The sequence below is a fragment of the Salminus brasiliensis genome, chromosome 24 (assembly GCF_030463535.1).
Source record: "Salminus brasiliensis chromosome 24, fSalBra1.hap2, whole genome shotgun sequence".
Lineage (NCBI taxonomy): Eukaryota > Metazoa > Chordata > Actinopteri > Characiformes > Bryconidae > Salminus > Salminus brasiliensis.
This window is the reverse complement of record NC_132901.1, coordinates 714480-734479: the sequence shown is the minus strand read 5'-3', so window position 1 is coordinate 734479 and position 20000 is coordinate 714480. Positions and strand designations below refer to the sequence as shown.

Here is a 20000-nt window from a genome sequence, read left to right as displayed (position 1 = left end):
ATTAGCCTCATAGCTACAATGTAAAACTAAGGAAATAAGCTTTTTAGCTAACTACATTTTGAGGGGGGTGGGTGAGGGGGAGGTGGGAACTGTGCAAATGTAATGTTTTGTCAAACTGTCGCTTTAAACAACTGAAATAAAAAAAGATTGGTTCAATAATGCTAATCTCGCTAAGAATGAACAAAATCTGCTGCTGACTAGCATAGCACTAGTAACAGCATACTAACTGGTGACTGTTAGCTTCTGTTCATTGGAGCAACATTAGCAGAAGCTGTTATGCAGTTTTACGAAGTTTCTTTGCGTTTTAAAGGGAGGGGTTTCGTAGCGAATTTTGTGCGCTTAGCGCTAAAGGCTTATACATGCTACATAATTTAAACGATGCAGTTGCTAATGTATTTCACGTGGTTGCCAGGATGTTAGTTTGCAGTTGCTATAGTATGTCAGATGGTTGCTATGTTATGTTACTATGCAGTTTTAAAGCCATTATGTCGCTCTGCATAAGAGCGGCAGCTGAATGTCATAAATGTACATAAATCTAAATGTACATTAGTAACACAGCCAGGAATAACATAGCAACCACATAACATTACCTTAGCAACAGTATGTCAGATGGTTGCTAATTATGTTACTATGCAGTTTCGAAGGTATTTCAGGTGGTTGATCATGTCTTACTATGCAGTTTCTATAATATGTCAGACGGTTGCTAATTTTGTTGCTATACAGTTGCTAAGGTATTTCGGGTGGTTGCTAATTAAGTCACTATACAGTTTTAAGGTGTTTCAGGTGGATGCTAATTGTATTGCTATGCAGTTGCTTAGCTATGTCGGATGGTTGCTAATTATGTTACTATGTAGTTGCTAAGGTATTTCGGATGGTTGCTAATTATGTTACTATGTAGTTGCTAAGGTATTTCGGGTGGTTGCTAATTATGTTGCTATACAGTTGTAAGGTATTTCAGGTGGTTGATTATGTGTTGCAGCGCAGTTGCTATAGTATGTCGGATGGTTGCTAGGGTAATGTTGTGTGGTTGCTATGCTATTCCTGGCTGTGTTACCAATGTACATTTACATTTATGACATTTAGCTGACGCTAAAGAGCGACATAAATGGAGACACGAGGTTTTTGCGAGACAGCGATGATCTCCATACATGTGGTTAGTGTGAAGGTTGATGCCCTGTGTTGTTAATAACTCTGATTGGCTTTAATGAAGGAGTTATTAGCGTTAATAAAGGCCGTGTGTGAGAAATATGTGTCATTAACGTAAGGAACCCTCCAGTACAGAGTGTCCCCCGTGTCCGTGTCTCTGAAGGTTTGGAGTGTTGATATTAGATCAGACGTGGACGTCGTCAATAATCCAAGAAATACACGTAGACAGTCATTCAGACAGTGCCTGCATAAGGACTTCATAACCCGAGCATAAGCACTGACTAACATTTCACAAGCAACTCCTGTACATTCATAACTCTTCACAATAGGATCAATAATGTAATCAAATAAATAAACGTGTTACTTTATGTATCACTGGAACTTCTAAGGCGCAGTAATTACAACCCTCTATAACTCCTATATAAGATCTATAACTAGGACAAAAAACACAAAAAGGCTGGGCTGTTGCTATGTGGTCACTAGGGTGAAACAGTCCCATGGAATCTCAAGTGGTTTAGGTGGTTGCTAGGATGTTTCTATGCAGTTACTATGGTCTTCTTGATGGTTGCTAGGTTGTTGCTAGGCAGCTGCTATGGTATTTCAGGCGGTTGCCATGGTGTTGCTGAGTGGGTGCCATGTTGTTGCTAGGATGTTTCTTGGTTGATGCTAGGGTGGTACTATGCAGTTGCTTTGGTCTTCTTACTGGTTGCTAGGGTGTTGCTGTGCAGTTGCTATGGTACTTCAGGTGGTTGCCACTGTGTTGCTTAGTAGATGCTATGGTGTTGCTAGGATGTTTCTTGGTTGATGCTAGGGTGGTACTATGCAGTTGCTTTGGTCTTCTTACTGGTTGCTAGGGTGTTGCTGTGCAGTTGCTATGGTACTTCAGGTGGTTGCCACTGTGTTGCTTATAGATGCTATGGTGTTGCTAGGATGTTTCTTGGTGGATGCTAGCGTGGTGTGATGCAGTTGCTTTGATCATCTTGCTGGTTGCTAGGGTGTTGCTATGCAGCTGCTTTGGAATTTCAGGTGGTTGCTAAGGTGTTGCTTTGCAATTGCTATGGTATGTCAGGTTGTTGCTAAGGTCTTGTTATGCGATTGCTATGGAATTCCTGGCGGATGCTAAGGTGTTGCTAATGTCAGAGTGAACGCTGAGACTGGACTGGACTGACTGGAGGCCGGCGTGTCCTGGTCCACTGCGTCCTCGTCCTCGCCCTCGTCCACACAAAGACCAATAAGCATCAGCTCGTTCTGACCGCACACGCTCTCCCGCTCTGCCCTGAGCACTGTATCAGTGGGGTACGTTGGGTCACTGCCATTGATTAACCTATTGATCATCAATCACATGTTTAACTGCTGACCCAAACATGTGATCCAGCCCCTCCCTCTGGGGCGGGGAAAGGGGGTCAGTGTCAGTTCATCTATTCATTTATTTTAATTTATCCTTTGATTTTCTAGGAAACGCTTGGTCAGAGTTCCGATCAGGGAAATCCCTCTCCTGTCCATCTCATGCTGAAATCCAAGGTTTACGCTCCCGGCCAGTGAACTGCTTACATAATGATCAGCTGACCGCTGACCGCATGTCTTCAGTCAGTACAGTAATAAAGCGTGTGACTCATTAAAGACTGGTGGAGTGAACCTCTGACCTCAATTTGATTCAATTCTGATGTGCTCTGAAATGATTCAGAAACGATTCAGTGAAGCCTAATATCTTACACTGAACCAGGATTCACGTTCATTTAATCACGATTCTGTAGGAAACGATTCATCATCTCAAATTTTACTGATTCAATTTGATTCAAACTTGATTCGAATTTTTAAAGATATGATTCAGTTTAGATCAAAGATTCAGTTATAAGATTTGAAAACTCAGCACTACTGAAAGCAGTTCAGTAGGATTTATAGGAAATGATTCAATGTGTTATGAAATCTCAAATATCACAGCATGAATATCAACGTCAATTAGTTGATATTATATAGTAAAGATTCAATGTATTAATAAAACTGATATTTTAAAAAAGATTTAATGTGATTCAGTAGAAAATGATTCATTATCTACTCATTATTCAGTACATAGTAATTATTCATTATCTACTAATTATTAAGTACATAGTAATTATTAATTATCATAGTAATTATTCAGTACATGGCAATTATTCAGTACATGGCAATTATTCAGTATGTACTATTTATTCAGTACATAGTAATTATTCATTACATGGAAATTATTCAGTACATAGTAATTATTCAGAACATGGTAATTATTTAGTATGTACTATTTATTCAGTACATAGTAATAATTCAGTACATGGTAATTATTCAGTACATAGTAATTATTCAATACATGGTACTTATTCAGTATCTACTATTTATTCTGTACATGGTAATTATTCAGTATCTACTAATTATTTAGTACATAGTAATTATTCAGTAAATGGTTATTATTCAGTACATGGTAATTATTCAGTATCTACGATTTATTCAGTACATAGTAATTATTCAGTACATAGTAATTATTCAGTACATGGTAATTATTCAGTACATAGTAATTATTCAGTACATGGTAATTATTCAGTATGTACTATTTATTCAGTACATAGTAATTATTCAATGATGTCATGCACATGGTCTTGCCCAGTGGTTGCCAGATCTGCTCAGATTCCTCTTTGGTCTGCAGTGGCACTGGGCACTGGATCTGGATCTGACTGGAACCGACCCGGTCCGGTTAATGACCGTGGCCCGCTGTGCCTCCTGATGGCTTTATGAGCTCCTCTCGGTATCTAGCAGTCTTTATGGCTGGTGTCAGGAGGTGGGTCGGTACACGGCCTCGGATCAAGTTATTACCCTATTTACGACACCCTGCTATTACAGTATGGACTGGATTGTTCCGGGGCGGGAGGGGGGGGGGTGCTACTGTTCTTAAAGAACAGGCAGACATACTGCTGACTGATTGATAGCAGCCATATCTTTATAACCCCCTGATTTATCTTAGACCTTTCCTCCTGTACTATCAGCTGGATCAGACGGGTCCATTAAAGAGCCCATATCATACCAAACCCACATGAGCCCGTTGGCACCATGCTGCCTAATGCCAGACGTGGGCTAGAGGGGTGCAAAGCCCCCCAGCATGATGTGAACTGTGTTCCAGTACTTTTGGATGGGATGAGTTGGGGAGTTGGGGATGATGATCATTATCATCATCCAACATCCTGACCTTCCTAAAGCTCTTGCTGCAGAATGCAATCAAATCCTCACAGCAATGCCCTGCTCCAAAATTCTAGTAGAAGACCTTCTTCTCTGGACAGTAGAGTCAGTTCCTCCAACAAAAGCTGGATCACTCCTTGATTTTAGAAGAAGCAATGAACGAGCAGGTGTCCCAATACTTTTGTCCAAATACTGTGACTGTAACAGCATACTACTACAGTCATGTGAAGGTTAATAATGGATGAATGTCGTTGTCTGGGTTCACACCGGTCTTTATCTCAAACCTCATATCTTTTAAAAAGTCTACTTCCTGTATCTCACGGCTAATCACGGCCATAAGCTGCAGATTAGACTGCGGTTGTAGCGCTATGCTAATCGCGTTCTGATCTATTTGAAGTAGCAGTTCTTGTTCTTAGCTTGATCAGCGCTAACCTTTGATCTTTCGGCGTGAAGCACATTTTTGCTGTGCTAGAAAAACGGGCCACAGGCCATCGTGATAGACCGCTTGCCGAGACGAACGCTAATAAACGCTAATTCACAACTAGCCTAGCATGTGGCCTAGCGTTCATTAGTTTGGGATTACTAAATGAATTAGATGACCGGGCAGCTGGTACCCGGCGTTCTGGCGTCAGATCTTAGCTATATATGTATACATCAGGCTGGCTAACACGGTCAACACTGGAAGATATTTGGACAAAAGTATTGGGACACCTGCTCATTCATTGCTTCTTCTGAAATCAAGGAGTGATCCTGCTTCTGTTGGAGTAACTGTCTCTACTGTCCAGAGAAGAAGACTTTCTACTAGATTCTGGAGCTGAGCATTGCTGTGAGGGTTTGATTGCATTCAGTGTCAAGAGCTGAAGTTAGTGAAGTCCCAACTCCCCAACCCATCCCATCCAAAAGTGCTGGATGGAGCTCCACCACCACCATCATTCCAGAGAACACAGCTCCTCCACTGCTCCACAGCTCCCCTCTATACCCCTCCAGCCCACGCCTGGCATTATTAGGCAGCATGAATGTATTCATTAGAAGGGGTGTCCACAAACTTTTGCACATATAGTGTATGAAACATGCTCTCCTCAGGGTACAGTGAAGCAACAGCGCCCTCTGCTGACCTCAGTGAAGTTCACAGTCTGGTAAATCCAGACACGTGTGGATAAGCTCTGGACCAGGATAGGGTATGTTAAGAGTAATGCTAGTGGCCTGGCCAAGCTAATCAACCCATGTAACCAAGCTTGTTGACCAGCATGACCATCAGGACCACACTCGTCGTCCAGCACGTCCAAAGAGGTTGACTGTCAGACCAGCTTGACCATCATGACCATGCTGGTGGGACGAGCATGACCAATCATGAGCAGCATGACCGTGCTGGCTGATCAGCACGAATCATCATTACCATGCTAGTTGACCAGTATGACCGTCATGACCAAGGTGGTTAACCAGCATGACCATCATGACCGCACTGCAACACTGGTAGACCAGCATGCCCAAAGTGGTTGACCATCACGACCATGCTGGTTGACCAGCCTGACCTTCATTGTCACACTGGTTGACGAGCATCTCCAAACTGGTCGACCAGCATGACCATCATGACCAAACTGGCCAAACGGTATGGTCAGCTGGCCATGCTCATCGACTAGTTAGTCCATCAGGCTCGAATGACTAGATCATCCCTCATCTATAGTGGTCGACCAGTTGAACCAGCAGGTTAACCAGTATGGGGCATGTTTTCACCTGGATGACCAGCTGACCAACCACCTTCACCATCAAAGCCCAGTTTAGACCATCTGAGACCAGCTGGTCTTAAGCTGAAGTTGATAGAGTGTGTGTTAATGTGTGTGTGTGTGTTAGTGTTAGTGTGTGTTAGTGTGTGTGTGTGTGATAGTGTTAGTGTGTGTTAGTGTTAGTGTGTGTTAGTGTGTGTGTGTGTGATAGTGTTAGTGTTAGTGTGTGTGTGTGTTAGTGTTAGTGTGTGTGTGTTAGTGTTAGTGTGTGTGTGTGTGTGTGTGTGTTAATGTGTGTGTGTGTGTGTGTTAGTGTTAGTGTGTGTGTGTGTGTGTGTGTGTGTTAATGTGTGTGTGTGTGTGTGTTAGTGTTAGTGTGTGTGTGTGTGTGTGTTAGTGTTAGTGTGTGTGTGTGTGTGTGTGTGTGTGTGTGTGTACACATGACCCTTTCCCCCGTGCAGCATTTTCTCACGCTGAGCCAAACGCACCAAACCTCGCGAGAAGACGACCCGCTGCGCCTCGCCACCGAGTTATCGCGTGTTTTGAGAACTTTCCCACGCCTGTGGGAAACGCTTCTCCTGCCCCCCTCCCTCCCTCCCTCCTCCACCCTGTCTCCTCCACCTCCTTCTCCACCACCACCACCTCTCAGCCCTTTCCCTGCTTCCCGCCCCTCCTCCCCCCCTCGCTCTGTTGTTGTGGAGCGGTCGTAGTAGTGTGGGACAGGAGCAGCGGGAACTCTCGCGATATTTGTACTTTATGAGCGAGTTAATGGAAGATGGCGCCTGTTGTGACAGGGTAAGCGATGAAATTAACAACGATGGGAAAAGAACTAAGTCAGACCTTCGCGTTTCGCTGGTCTAGTTTTGTTGCCGGGGCTTATCTCCCCCCGTCCCCGCCGAACCCAGCGCCGCACGGCTCCCTCAGCTCGCGGTATCCGCTCCTTTTGCGCGGTTTTAGCCCCGTCCTTTCTTCAGCTAGCAGCGCTAGCCAACTTTCTGCACTTCAGCTTTCACCAAAGGCGCGCATTTTCCTCACGAACGGCGCGTAAAGTGAGACATGTCGGCTTAGTCCAGCGCTTGCGTGCTTTCGACACGTCTGACCCCCCAGTTTAAAGCCGAGCCGAGTTTATTTCCACACGCAGTTTCAGTGGAGAGCCGTTTAGCACGCTGGCTAGCTGCTAGCTGAGCTGGCTTTAGCTACTTCACCCACTTGTAGCTAACTCCAGCTACACAAACTCGGCTTCAGCAGCCCGAAACTCGCTTAAAACCTCACAGACAACCCCAGAAACCTCCCGAAAAACTCCTAAACTTAATAAAGCTGAAGTGGCGGGGTTTAGAAGTGTGTATGTGTCTTTAGTTTTTCTCAAAAACCCTTAAAAAAGCCTCAGAAACCTTAAAAAAGCCTCAAAAACCCTTAAAAAAGCCTCAAAAACCCTTAAAAAAGCCTCAAAAACCCTTAAAAAAAGCCTCAAAAGCCTTAAAAAAGCCTCAAAAACCCTTAAAAAAAGCCTCAAAAGCCTTAAAAAAGCCCCAAAAAGCCTTAAAAAACCCTCAAAAAGCCTTAAAAAAGCCCCAAAAACCCTTAAAAAAGCCCCAAAAACCCTTAAAAAAAGCCTCAAAAACCCTTAAAAAAGCCTTAAAAAAAGCCTCAAAACCCTTAAAAAAGCCTCAAAAACCCTTAAAAAAGCCCCAAAAACCCTTAAAAAAGCCTCAGAAACCTTAAAAAAGCCTCAAAAACCCTTAAAAAAAGCCTCAAAAGCCTTAAAAACCCTTCAAAAAGCCTTAAAAAGCCTTCAAAAAGCCTTAAAAAAGCCTCAAAAAGCCTTAAAAAAAGCCTCAAAAACCCTTAAAAAAGCCTTTAAAAAGCCTCAAAACCCTTAAAAAAGCCTCAAAAACCCTTAAAAAAGCCCCAAAAACCCTTAAAAAAGCCTCAGAAACCTTAAAAAAGCCTCAAAAACCCTTAAAAAAGCCTCAAAAACCCTTAAAAAAGCCTTAAAAAAAGCCTCAAAACCCTTAAAAAAGCCTCAAAAACCCTTAAAAAAGCCCCAAAAACCCTTAAAAAAGCCTCAGAAACCTTAAAAAAGCCTCAAAAACCCTTAAAAAAAGCCTCAAAAGCCTTAAAAACCCTTCAAAAAGCCTTAAAAAGCCTTCAAAAAGCCTTAAAAAAGCCTCAAAAAGCCTTAAAAAAAGCCTCAAAAACCCTTAAAAAAGCCTTTAAAAAGCCTCAAAACCCTTAAAAAAAGCCTCAAAACCCTTAAAAAATGGCTCCGGTTTACCTCAGGTTTGCTGCGGTTATTTCCACTTGTTTAAAACAGCTAAATTTCTATATTTCTATATATTTCAGTCCTCAGTTTTTAATGCTTTTGTTTCTTTTTTGCAGGAAATTTGGGGAGCTTCCTCAGCCAAAGCGCCTCACCAGGTAAACACACCTGTTCCTCTCAGGTTCAGGCTCAGGTTCTCCTGAACAGCCTTATGTAGAAGTTAATTTTACTCAGATTGAAACTGTGAAGCTTGAAAATGTGCCCCTCTGCAGTATTGTTATGCTTGCTGTCACCCAAACCCTCCTCAGACGTCTCCAGTGTCAGCTTTACACGAGAAGGACCTCAGACCTTCTCAACTTTCCATGGAAGTCCATGTGAAATGTTTTTCACAGGTGATTTCAGGGCTGTTCTGGTGGTCCGTTCGTCATGCGATCCATGCGGAGTATGAAGAACGACTGCGTGGTCCGTTATCCCGGGTTCGAGGTGGAATCTCCAGTCTCCAGAGTCTCTAGCAGAAGAACACCAGGCTGCTGCAAATTCGGTCTTTCCTTTCTAAGCCTTTCCGTTGCTCTTCCCCTTGCAGAACTTCTGCACAGCCAAAACGTTGTACGTCCCGGGTTCGAGGTGGTGTTCTGGTGTGGACGAGGGTCAGTATGAGAGAACTCTCTTACGTTGAAGACATTGAGCAGAGACTAGGATCCAGAAGATCCATCTAATCTTAGACTCTACTAAATCCAGAAGTCTGTCTGGAGACACAATCCTAAGAGGAGGGTCTTCAGTCTGGGTTTGAAGACAGCGAGCGTTGGACTATGCTGGTGTTGGACACCCAGGAGAAGTTCGCTCCACCACTTCGGTGCAGGACAGAAAAAAGCCTGGACGCTCTTCTTCCGTGGATCTTAAAGGATGGCGGGCGAGCCGAGCCGTACTTGAAGCTGGAAGGGCTGATGAGCCCAACCACTACAACCTCTCTGAGATGAAGGTCCAGGTTCTCCTCTAGACAGTACCTGGATTGGATGTGGAGAAATGGAGGCATGAATGGCAGCGTGAAGACCTGAGACACTTTGACGAGGGTCTGTGTCCAGACGACTGGGCTGTGGGGATGGGGACGGGGTGGGGTGCTCCCGGTCAGCAGTGCTGAATACCTACCGACCTCGGAGGAACCGATTGATCCACGGCAGCTCCACCTCCCAACCATCAGGACTTGGGACAGCCAGGTGGAGATCCCACAGATACCTCCTGCAGAGTTGTGAAGAGGGAGCTGTTCTGGTTGCTGGGCTGCTTCTGTGGTTTTGTGGGTGTCTCTCTTAGGAACGTTGTGGATCTGAAGGCAGAACTGTGGCAGGAATTGTGACTCTTTGGGAATCTGTGTCTGTTTTTCTTCTCCGTAGAGAGGCGATGCGTAACTACCTGAAGGAGAGAGGGGATCAGACAGTGCTCATACTGCATGCAAAAGTCGCACAGAAGTCGTACGGCAACGAGAAAAGGTGGGGTTGTAGAAAGTCCTGTAGAATCTGTGGTGTTCTAGTGTTTACGGTACCGTCCAGACAGGAGGTCGTCTTCTTATTACTAACATTATTGTTATTATCGTTCTCCCAGTAAAGATTCCAGCAGTATCTGCACTCTATTTTCCTGTAAACTCAACGTTTTTTTTTGGAGAATTTCACATTTTTTAATAATAATTTGGATAATGACCTCATTATTTGCATCAGTGCTTCCTGTAGTGTATTACAGTCTGTCAGAATGAGCGTGTGGATCATATGATCATTATAGAGCATTATAGAGCGCCCCCTATGCTTCCTGTAGTGTATTACAGTCTGTCAGAATGAGCGTGTGGATCATATGATCATTATAGAGCATTATAGAGCGCCCCCTACGCTTCCTGTAGTGTATTACAGTCTGTTAGAGTGAGCGTGTGGATCATATGATCATTATAGAGCATTATAGAGCGCCCCCTACGCTTCCTGTAGTGTATTACAGTCTGTGGATCTTCTTGGTTTCTGAGTAAATGACCTGCTTCAGTGCTGTGAGCGAATCCGTTGTGTGTTCAGGTTCTTCTGCCCGCCGCCATGTGTGTACCTGATGGGCTGTGGCTGGAAGAAGAAGAAGGAGCAGATGGAGAGGGAGGGCTGCTCAGAGCAGGAAGCTCAACCCTGCGCCTTCATCGGCATCGGAAACAGCGAGCAAGAGATGCAACAACTCAACCTGGAAGGGAAGGTAATTTGGAAACGCCGTCTCAGTCTCCAGCATCTCCAGCAGAACACCAGGCTGCTGCAAATTCGCTCTTTCCTTTCTAAGCCTGTCCATTGCTCTTCCCCTGGCAGAACTTCTGCACAGCCAAAACGTTGTACATATCAGACTCGGATAAGAGGAAGCACTTCATGCTGTCAGTGAAAATGTTCTACGGGAACAGCGCAGAGATCGGAGTCTTTCTCAGCAAGCGCATCAAGGTCATCTCCAAACCTTCCAAGAAGAAGCAGTCCTTGAAGAACGCAGACTGTAAGTCATCCAGAGATGGTAATAGTGCCCGAACTGCCAGGCTGCATTCACGTTACACTGATCAGCGACCCATACTGTGGTCGATTCAGGAACCTTAATCTCTCTCCCTCTCTCTCTCTCTCTCTCTCTCTCTCTCAGTGTGTATAGCATCGGGCACTAAAGTGGCCCTGTTTAATCGGTTGCGCTCTCAGACGGTCAGTACGCGGTATCTCCATGTGGAGGGAGGGAACTTCCACGCCAGCTCGCAGCAGTGGGGAGCTTTCTACATCCATCTATGTAAGTAACACACATTCATCACCATCGGCTTTTAAAGGGCCACCTTCAGCCGAGTTCTCTTTATGGTGCTCACTGGGAGACCTGTGGATTAATCAGCTGGCAGCAAACTAAAGCAGCAGCAGTGTGGAGATCCGGTTCTCCTCTAGAACCTTCACCGTAATGAGAATCCACAGAGCGAGAGCCTACAGGCAAGAGCAGAGCCTATAGGAGGGTATATACTATGATCTATACAGGCATCTCTCTCTCTCTCTCTCTCTCTATATATATATATATATATATATATATATATATATATATATATATATATATATATAATGTCACTAGGGGGAGGAGCTCAACAGTTTATGGGACTGTATATGGGGAAGGATCTATAACTTTCACTGAATGTATGATATATTTGATCTATTCAGTCATTGGGGGAGGAGCTAAATCACTGACTGTAAATGTGATCCATATCTTTAAAATCTAGAGCCGCTGGGGGGGAGGAGCTTTATCGCTCACTATATATTAAAAAGAATAATAATAATAAAAATAATAATTAACCATTCCCCTCTTCCCCTCGCTCTCCGGTAGTGGACGATGACGAATCAGAGGGTGAGGAGTTTACGGTGAGGGACGGCTACATCCACTACGGTCAGACCGTCAAACTGGTGTGTTCCGTCACGGGCATGGCACTTCCACGACTGGTGAGAACCCACCCGCTAATAATGCGTCTGATGCGTGGTGGTTGGTGTGGCGCAACAGATAACACCACTACCTGCCACTGAGCTACCACACCATGTGGGAGGCTGGGGTTCAATTCCCGGTCTGGGTAACTATGCTGTGCTACACCAATAAGAGTCCTTGGGCAAGACTTCCAACACTACACTGACCCACCTGTGAAATATGAGTAACCTTGTAAGTCGCTCTGGATAAGGGCGTCAGCTAAATGCCATAAATGTAAATGTAAATGTGTAGATGGTTGGTAATGGTGCGTCAGTAGACCACTCTGACGGATGCCGGTGTGTGTTTGTTCTTCAGGTCATCCGGAAGGTGGATAAGCAGACGGCACTGATGGATGCTGATGATCCTGTATCTCAGCTGCACAAATGTGCATTCTACCTGAAGGACACGGAGCGCATGTACCTGTGTCTGTCTCAGGAACGCATCATCCAGTTTCAGGTGATTCTTCCCTAAACCAGCAGCTGTAACAGGGGGAGAACGGCGTCTCCGTGATTCCCAGTCCGGGCCGGAGCGCTGCTGCTGCTACTGCACTATGGAGGTTTGGTGGTGGAGCTGCAGGAGGAGAACCTCTCTCCAGAACTGTTGTGTAACGCTGCAGAACCCATAGAGTCATATTAGTGTAAAATCCTGTAGTATTACTCTACCGCCTCAGCCCACATGCTGCTCCACCTTCAGATCAAGCTTCTGGAGCTCTCACGCTGTCCAGAAATGCATGTGTACAACCGTCCATGAGGGGGCACTGAAAGCCTGATTTGTATTTATGACAGTGGGGTAAAAATTAATTACACTCCCCAGCTGTAGGGGGAGCAAATACTGCTACATTACCTGTATGTTGATTTTCTTTTTATAATTTTTTTTTTTCCACACAGGCAACTCCCTGCCCCAAAGAGACAAACAAAGAGATGATTAATGACGGAGCGTCATGGACCATCATCAGCACGGATAAAGCAGAATACACCTTTTATGAGGGGATGGGCCCGGTCACACTTCCAGTCACACCTGTGCCTGTCGTAGAAAGCCTACAGGTAGGACACTCTTGGAACAGTTGCTGAATCTCTGGATAGGATTTGATTGCATTCAGCGATAAAAGCGTCAGTGAGGTCAGGATGTTGGATGATGATCACCACCCCACCTCGTCATCCCCAACTCATCCCATCCAAAAGTACTGGATGGAGCTCCACCACCACCATCATTCCAGAGAACACAGCTCCTCCACTGCTCCACAGCTCCTCAATGCTGGGGGGCTTTACACCCCTCTACTAGCCCACACCTGGCATTATTAGGCAGCATGGAGCCAATAGGGTCATGGTGTTGATCTGCTCCAGAGGGTCCTATTCTTTTGGCAGTACTTCTTCTCTACAGGGACTAGACAAGCTGTGTGTGTGCATTTGCACATCTGTGTCAGCAATGGGTGAAACTTAAAGTAGCTGAATGCGTTCATTTAGAAGGGGTGTCCACAAATATTTGGACATGTAATGTATAGGTAATCGGTAAACTCATTAATTGATTGCTTTGATTCAGAGGTGTCGGTCAGAACGGTCAATCATGCTAGGGTTGCGTGCGTGTGTGTGTGTGTGTGTGTGTGTGTGTGTGTGTGTACGGTAGCTGAACGGTGGAGGTGATGTGGCCATGCTGGAGCTGACCGGGCAGAACTTCACTCCTAACCTCAGAGTGTGGTTTGGAGATGTGGAGGCGGACACCATGTACAGGTCAGCCAATCATATCGGAGCAGCACTGTCTACATAAACACAGCACTATTGATAATATGCAGGTAATAGAAGTGTGTGTGTGTTTATTGCGTAGGTGCGGAGAGAGCGTCCTGTGTGTGGTTCCCGACATCTCAGCGTTCCGCGAGGGCTGGCGCTGGGTCAGGCAGCCGGTGCAGGTCCCGGTCACTCTGGTGCGCAACGACGGCATCATCTACTCCACCGCCCTCACCTTCACATACACACCTGAGCCGGGGCCCCGTCCACACTGCAGTGCAGCGGGGGCCATCCTGAGGGGCAGCAGCACCTCCTCCATTTCTCCGTCGTCATCATCCTCCTCCTCCTCGTCTTCGTTGTCATCGTCTTCAGCGTCCAGCCTCCTCCTACAGTCCAGAGTGGACGGCCAGGCCGGCTACCAGACAGCCGGCGGCGTGTCTTCCTCGTCCTCTTCCTCCTCGGCCATGTCAGTGTCTTAACCTGGGGATCATTCGAGAGAAAGAGAATCGCCTCGTATTCGATTCTCCGGGAAAAACAAAAAACTCGTAGAAAAGGACAGCAGTGTGTTGGAGGCGAGCGGGAAAAAGAGAACCGGCTCTTAAATCTCTTCTTTGGTCTCCGAAACCAGCAGAGCTCCTTCTGTGCATCCCCAACTGTCCAGCGGCCAAAAAAACGGAAACGCCACAGTCGCGAAACCCTGCGTAAGTAAGGCCACGGGAAAAAAAAAACAAAATAAAAAAGCAGCTTTGTTTTTTTATTTACATTTTTTTTTGGTAAGAAAAGGGCTCGATGCACTGGTGCGCCAGGCATGGAAGAGAAGTTATCATAGTAATATAGTTTTCAAGGACCAAGGAATATTATTATTATTATTTTTATTGATATATAATTTTATAAGCTTTAGCTAAGGTACATTTTTCACCTTTTCTTTTGGTTTTATAACATATAGTAAACTTTTGTTACCAAATAGTTTTGTATATTTCTCGTGAGCGCTTTTTTTTGGTGCTCAGAAGTAAAAAAGGTTCAGGCGATTTTTCTTTAAAACAAAAAAACAAACAAAAAAAAAAAAAACGCTTGAACTTTTTTTTTTGTCATAGCTGCCTTTTAATCCTCGTGGCAACTGCCTTAAATCTTCTGGACTTGTACCAGACTTTGTTTGTCTTTTTTTTTTTTTTTCTTTTGTAATACTGTTTGTCGTGTATATTTGTCTATTTTTTTTCCTGAGCGGAAAAGTAACTGTGTGAGTTCTGTTTGTTTTTTGGGAGAAGGTGGCTTTACTAGTCTTTTGTCATATCAACTCTTTAACACAAAGCTTTAACTGACATCGATCTTGCCTAATGAGTGACCTCCTGGCCGGTCACAAACTGCCACTATTACACTGTCCACTTTTTAATTTTTTTTTCCCCTTCTTCTTCAGTATACCTCTGAAGTCCTGTTGTAGTTCTGTAGTCAGTCATGCCCCGATATTAGGAAGGTTTTGTTACCGACTCTGGAATCTAAATTGAGTTTCTTAAAATAGTCAAAATTCAAACTCTCATCTTACGACTGATCTCATGTGATATCATCCAGACAAGCTAGAAGGCTTTCAGAAGCTTCGTCAATTTGAGGCCACAGTTTTATTGTAGTAAGCTGTAGAGCTGTTTGGTAGGTACCTGCTTTGTAGCGCCCTCACTTTGCCACAAGGGGGTGCTGTTAGTACCAATAGCGTTTGATGCTTTGCATCAATGACACTGCATGTCCTAGTGTTGGATATGGGCTTTCTGTTGTGCAGCACTTTTGGCATTCCATTAAGCTAGCCTTATTCATATTTCAACTTCAGTCATTTTGTTTTCCTCTCAAAGTTCCTTATTTGGGCATGACGCCGCCTACAGAACTTCGGTGATCTATAAAACAATGCCAGTAATGCACTTGGACTCCTTTTCCTCCCCAAAAAACATCATAAGTTGTTCAAAATGCTCAAAGCTTATTTTTAACAGTGATGGTCATTTGAACACCACAATGCTTTTAGCAAACCAGAGCCTCAGATACTGCTTTTCCTTGTTTTCCGAATGGAATATTCGTCTTGTAAAAGCCGCCTTAATCCAGTGCAGTTGCTTTGAGCTGCTGTAGAACATACATGCCAGAATTGTCTGGTAAAGGGTATGAGCTTCCGTTAGCTTTGTAGTTTCTCCTTCAAGAGAAGGTTGACCCACTATTCAGTGCTCGACCTCAACATTTAGGTTCTATTCTCTAATTCAGAAAATACCTAAAATTCAGGAGTTCTACCTTAACCACCAAATGAGAAGAACTCAGACTGTGAGAAGACTTTATTCAGAGTTGGGTTTGGTGTGAAACTGTGCTTCACTGTAGATACTACAATATGTATTGGAAGAACTTTCTGTGAGGAGCTTTTAGAGCTTCAGACGTCTGCTTCTGTTCACCTCCACTGTGAACAGTTCGGACTGGGGAAGGTTATCTAGAACCTAGTGTTTCACACCAAACTCCACTTTGAATGTGATTTGAGTTTAATTTTAAAGTTCTTGCAACCTAGGACCAGTCCATTGGTTTGTCTTGGCACTAGAACTGTAATGAAGACTTAAACTGCTACCACAGGGAGGCGGTACCGGCTCTGGTGTTAATAGAAACACTACAGTTTGATTGTCCACCCTGACACAACTTCAGACTAGCTCTTGATCTAAAGGAACAATTCCGTAAAAAATCGAATTCTCATGATTGATCCCTAAACCCAGATTCCGTCAATCAGCCAAGGCGGTTTTGCTGTGTGACACAAGCTTCTTTAGTTCGCAACGGGAGATGCTAGGCTAATGTTGCTAACAAACACTGGACTTAGTTTACTCATCTCTTTAGGCAATCCCTTAAAATCTTAAAATCGTTTGTCTTAGCTGACTGATGTCTTGGCTTATAGACTGAATCTGGGTCGTTGATCAGACATGATGCGTTGATTTGTAACCAAGCTGCCAACAAGAGCGTAAGTATAATGTCGTCCAGGACTTGTATTGGGGTAGAAATCGGTGTAAAGAGGGTAGCTTGTGAGCGTGGCCAATTAATTTGCTGTTTGCTGCTCGTGAATACTGTTTGAACCCAGCATTGATGTGCCTACTGCTTTTTTTTTTTTTTCTTGACAATTTTGTAGTTTTCTGCTTTTTGTTTGAACGTTCTTTACCCAAGTGCATTTGCATTGTCCTGTTTTTGTTTTCTTTTTATGAGAAAGGACTTTCACTTTGGTGAAATAATGTGCTCTTAATTTGTCTGTCAACTGGTTTTCATGCTGTACCTGTATGAACTCTGTTCTAGATGCTTCCAATTTTGGCGCATTTCCACTGGGTGGTTGCGGTTGCCATCCACTACCAAACAACCTGTACCCAAACACCCGTGCTAGTTCTGGTCACTCTGGTCTGCTACAACTTTCTCTTCGCCCGTTTCTGCCAGCTCCCACGTGGTCACAGAATGGAAACAAACTGGTTAAATATGTGTTTACTGGCGTAAATCTGCTTTTGTAGTCGTTACAGCGAGTTAATGCCACATAATAGAACAGTAGGTCAGGGATTTCGGTGAGGGACCATGGTTTCATTGCTTTATAAAATATGAACGAGATTGTGGTTCTCGTTGGATGCGCTGTGTTTTTTCACCAGTAAAAATCCAACCAATTGATTTCCATTCAGCCAACAGAAAGACCACTACGCCAGTATTTTACTACATTTCGAGCATATAAATGGTTCAAATTTTCAAGGCCGCGGCTCTAGAACCTATTAGAACCATTTGACTTAAAAGGTTTTTGTGGTTAAATGGCTCTTGTTCGTAACAGAGAACCTTCATTCAGTACCATATCAAGCCCGTTTTGCTAGGCGATTGCACCACTTTACCAAATGCAGAGTGGCGAGAAAGCCCGCCTACTCACTTAGGGTACCGTTTTGACATGTAAAGCAAACACAGGTTCTACTCCAAGGTGCGGACGGTTCTAGATCTGAGTTCTTAGCAACGCCAAATCGCGCTGCCCAGTGGAAAAGCACCATTAGACATGAGTCAGGTATGCCTTCCATTATCTGCAGCTGTACACCAGGTTTTCATCAGTGGTTGAGGGACATTGATGTGTTGCTGCTCGTAAAAACAAACACTCGAGCCAGCGCACTGATTGGATGGTTTTCAGGATTTGCTTTTTTGTATGCACCGGCTGTAGGCCATGTGCTGACCAGTGAAAAAAGAATTAGCCAGTGTTAACTTTGGGGTGTCAAAAGTTTGTCTCATGTTTGGTGTCTGAAGTTAGCTTATTTAGGTTTCTAAATCAGCCACAGAATAGGTGGTGGTGTTATCCACTACTACTAGCAGCTACTGTGCCACTAGACTGTAGTCTACTTGACTAAAACACCTAAAACAGTGTATTATAAACATTATATATTTAAATTAATTGGTGTTTTGAGTTTTTAGAGAGTAAATTAACTATTAAATTCATAAATTAACTGCAAATTTATAGCAAATATGTAGAAATAATGTTTTATTAGCTCTGTACTACTTCAGAATTAGAATTTTACTTGTTTAAAGTTTTAACACTAGAGCTACGATGGCTAACAGCGAAAAAGCAGGAGCGCAAAGATTCACAAAATCTTTTTTATTTGATACATTTTTCAAAACAGTACAAATTAGAGCGGCTGAAAATGTGCCTTATGTTTATATGCTTCGTTTTTGAGCGTTTAAACTTTTATAAAAGTACACTATTAAAATCCAACAGCTGTGTTTCATAGTGTCCTGATCTAAACTGCAAGCTCATACGGTAGCTACGAGCTAACGCACCACTCACAATACCACAAAACACGTCAGTACAGTGTGATATGCTGGATTTTTTACCCTCTACTAACACAGAATGGAGGCTTACACCTCACGTATTAGCATGGCGCTAACTGGATGCTCAAATCGCCACACTTTTACCTCAGAAATCTCCAAAAGACTTGCTTATGAGGTTTCTGAAGTGCTGATGTTTATAAAAATGGACTAAAATGGGGACAGTTCATCAAATTAGTCTTAATTAGTCACATCTTTGCGTTTGGTGATTTAGGTGAGTGATTAGCGACGTGCTAATGTGTAAAGGTTAGCTGTGTTAGCCTCGTAGCTCCAGTGTAAGACTAAAGAAGCAGACTTCAGATGCTGTATTTTGAGGTAGAGGTAAGATTTCTCTCAGGTTGGTGTTTAGCTGGACAAGCAAACCTGAAACCATGCTAATTGTGTGCGAAGTGTGCTAATCTCCCCTCAGTTGCTGAAGAAAGCTGTGTGTTCTTGTCAAAATGAACCCTTTGTGCCTAAAAGAAAGCCAAACCATGAGTAATATCAAACCACGGTGACTCCACTGCTGTAAATACCCAGTGGTGGCGAATCCAGGTCCAGAAGGTAAAGATTTACCTCAGATTTTCGTTCCAACTTGGTAGCAAATGCTGTTTCATGCTAGCTGGTGACCTTTCCAGTAGCCTATAAATGCTGTTGGGTTCACCTTTACTGTCATTCACCCAATGACCACGCTAAACGCTGAGGGCTAGCTTCTGTTTTCTGGCAGGAGATGTCGTTGATGGCAACAGAAATTCTTGACCATTTATTTCTATGCAGAATTAGCGAGGTTAGCATTATCAGCAAATCACATTTTGAGTGAATATTCAAGTTCGTTCGCCAAATGATCATGCTAATCATTGAAGGTTAGCTTCCGTTCTGGAATCAGATGCCAAGGTACATGGTGCCTATTCACTCTCACTCATATTTAGCATTAGCAGTTCTAGCTTTCATGCTAATTAGTGACGACTAGCTTCTATTCATTGCTGGTATACATGCTAAAGTTGCGAGTGATGAGTTATGGAAGCTTGTAGCCACTAGTTAGCATGTTTTCCTTCAGGTTCATGCACTGTTTGCGAGATTTAGCAGGGTCGTTTGATTGATGCAGGCTCTGCTCTGCCGCCCAGGCAGTTGAAACAAGATCCTGAGGTGAAATGTGGACCCTCTGGACCTTCTGGATATGCCACCTCTAGCGAAACCTAGAGGTCAACGTTGTGAAGGTCAGGACCTTTTCAAGGACGTTTTTCAGTGTTATTTTTCCTAACAGTCTTCCGGAGGCTTCCGCCGAGGCCTTCATTCGAGTCTGATGTCAAAGGCTGTAACTGTGCTAATCGGTCATCACTTCTGTTTTCTTAAAAACTGAGCTAGTTGCCTTTTCATCTGTGCCACTTTACCTGCTTTAAGAAGCGAAAACAACAAAAGGAGTGTATCATTTAACTGTTCATGTCTGTCTGTTGAAAAAGAGGGAATAGTTGCTAAAAAAAAATGTCATGTTTTTAAAGCTTTGTCTTCATCCTCCTTTATTTACCAAAACTGTGCCTCCTTGTCCAGGCCCTGTGTTTGTCCAGCTACTGTCCAATGGCTTTCAGAAACGTGGACAGCACGGCGTCGCTCATAAGCGAACCAGCTACAGGTCTAGCGCCTCTTCTGGCTGGCTGCAGT

General features: G+C 43.9%; 1 protein-coding gene across 2 annotated transcripts; it reads left to right on the top strand.

Annotated features, from left to right (window-relative positions):
• Positions 1–6789: 6789 nt before the first annotated feature.
• Positions 6790–19839, top strand: rbpja (recombination signal binding protein for immunoglobulin kappa J region a). 2 transcript variants are annotated; one of them, XM_072670147.1, is made up of 11 exons: positions 6790–6866; positions 8451–8489; positions 9720–9815; positions 10380–10545; positions 10653–10827; positions 10966–11103; positions 11677–11789; positions 12124–12264; positions 12696–12851; positions 13432–13535; positions 13630–19839. In XM_072670147.1, exons 1-11 carry the CDS (start codon positions 6847–6849, stop codon positions 14006–14008), a joined length of 1527 nt encoding a protein of 508 aa, XP_072526248.1. In that variant the 5' UTR covers positions 6790–6846; the 3' UTR covers positions 14009–19839. The 2 variants fall into 2 exon arrangements, with proteins under 2 accessions (XP_072526248.1, XP_072526247.1); XM_072670146.1 differs by having other exon boundaries at positions 10653–10845.
• The last annotated feature ends 161 nt before the right edge of the window (positions 19840–20000 follow it).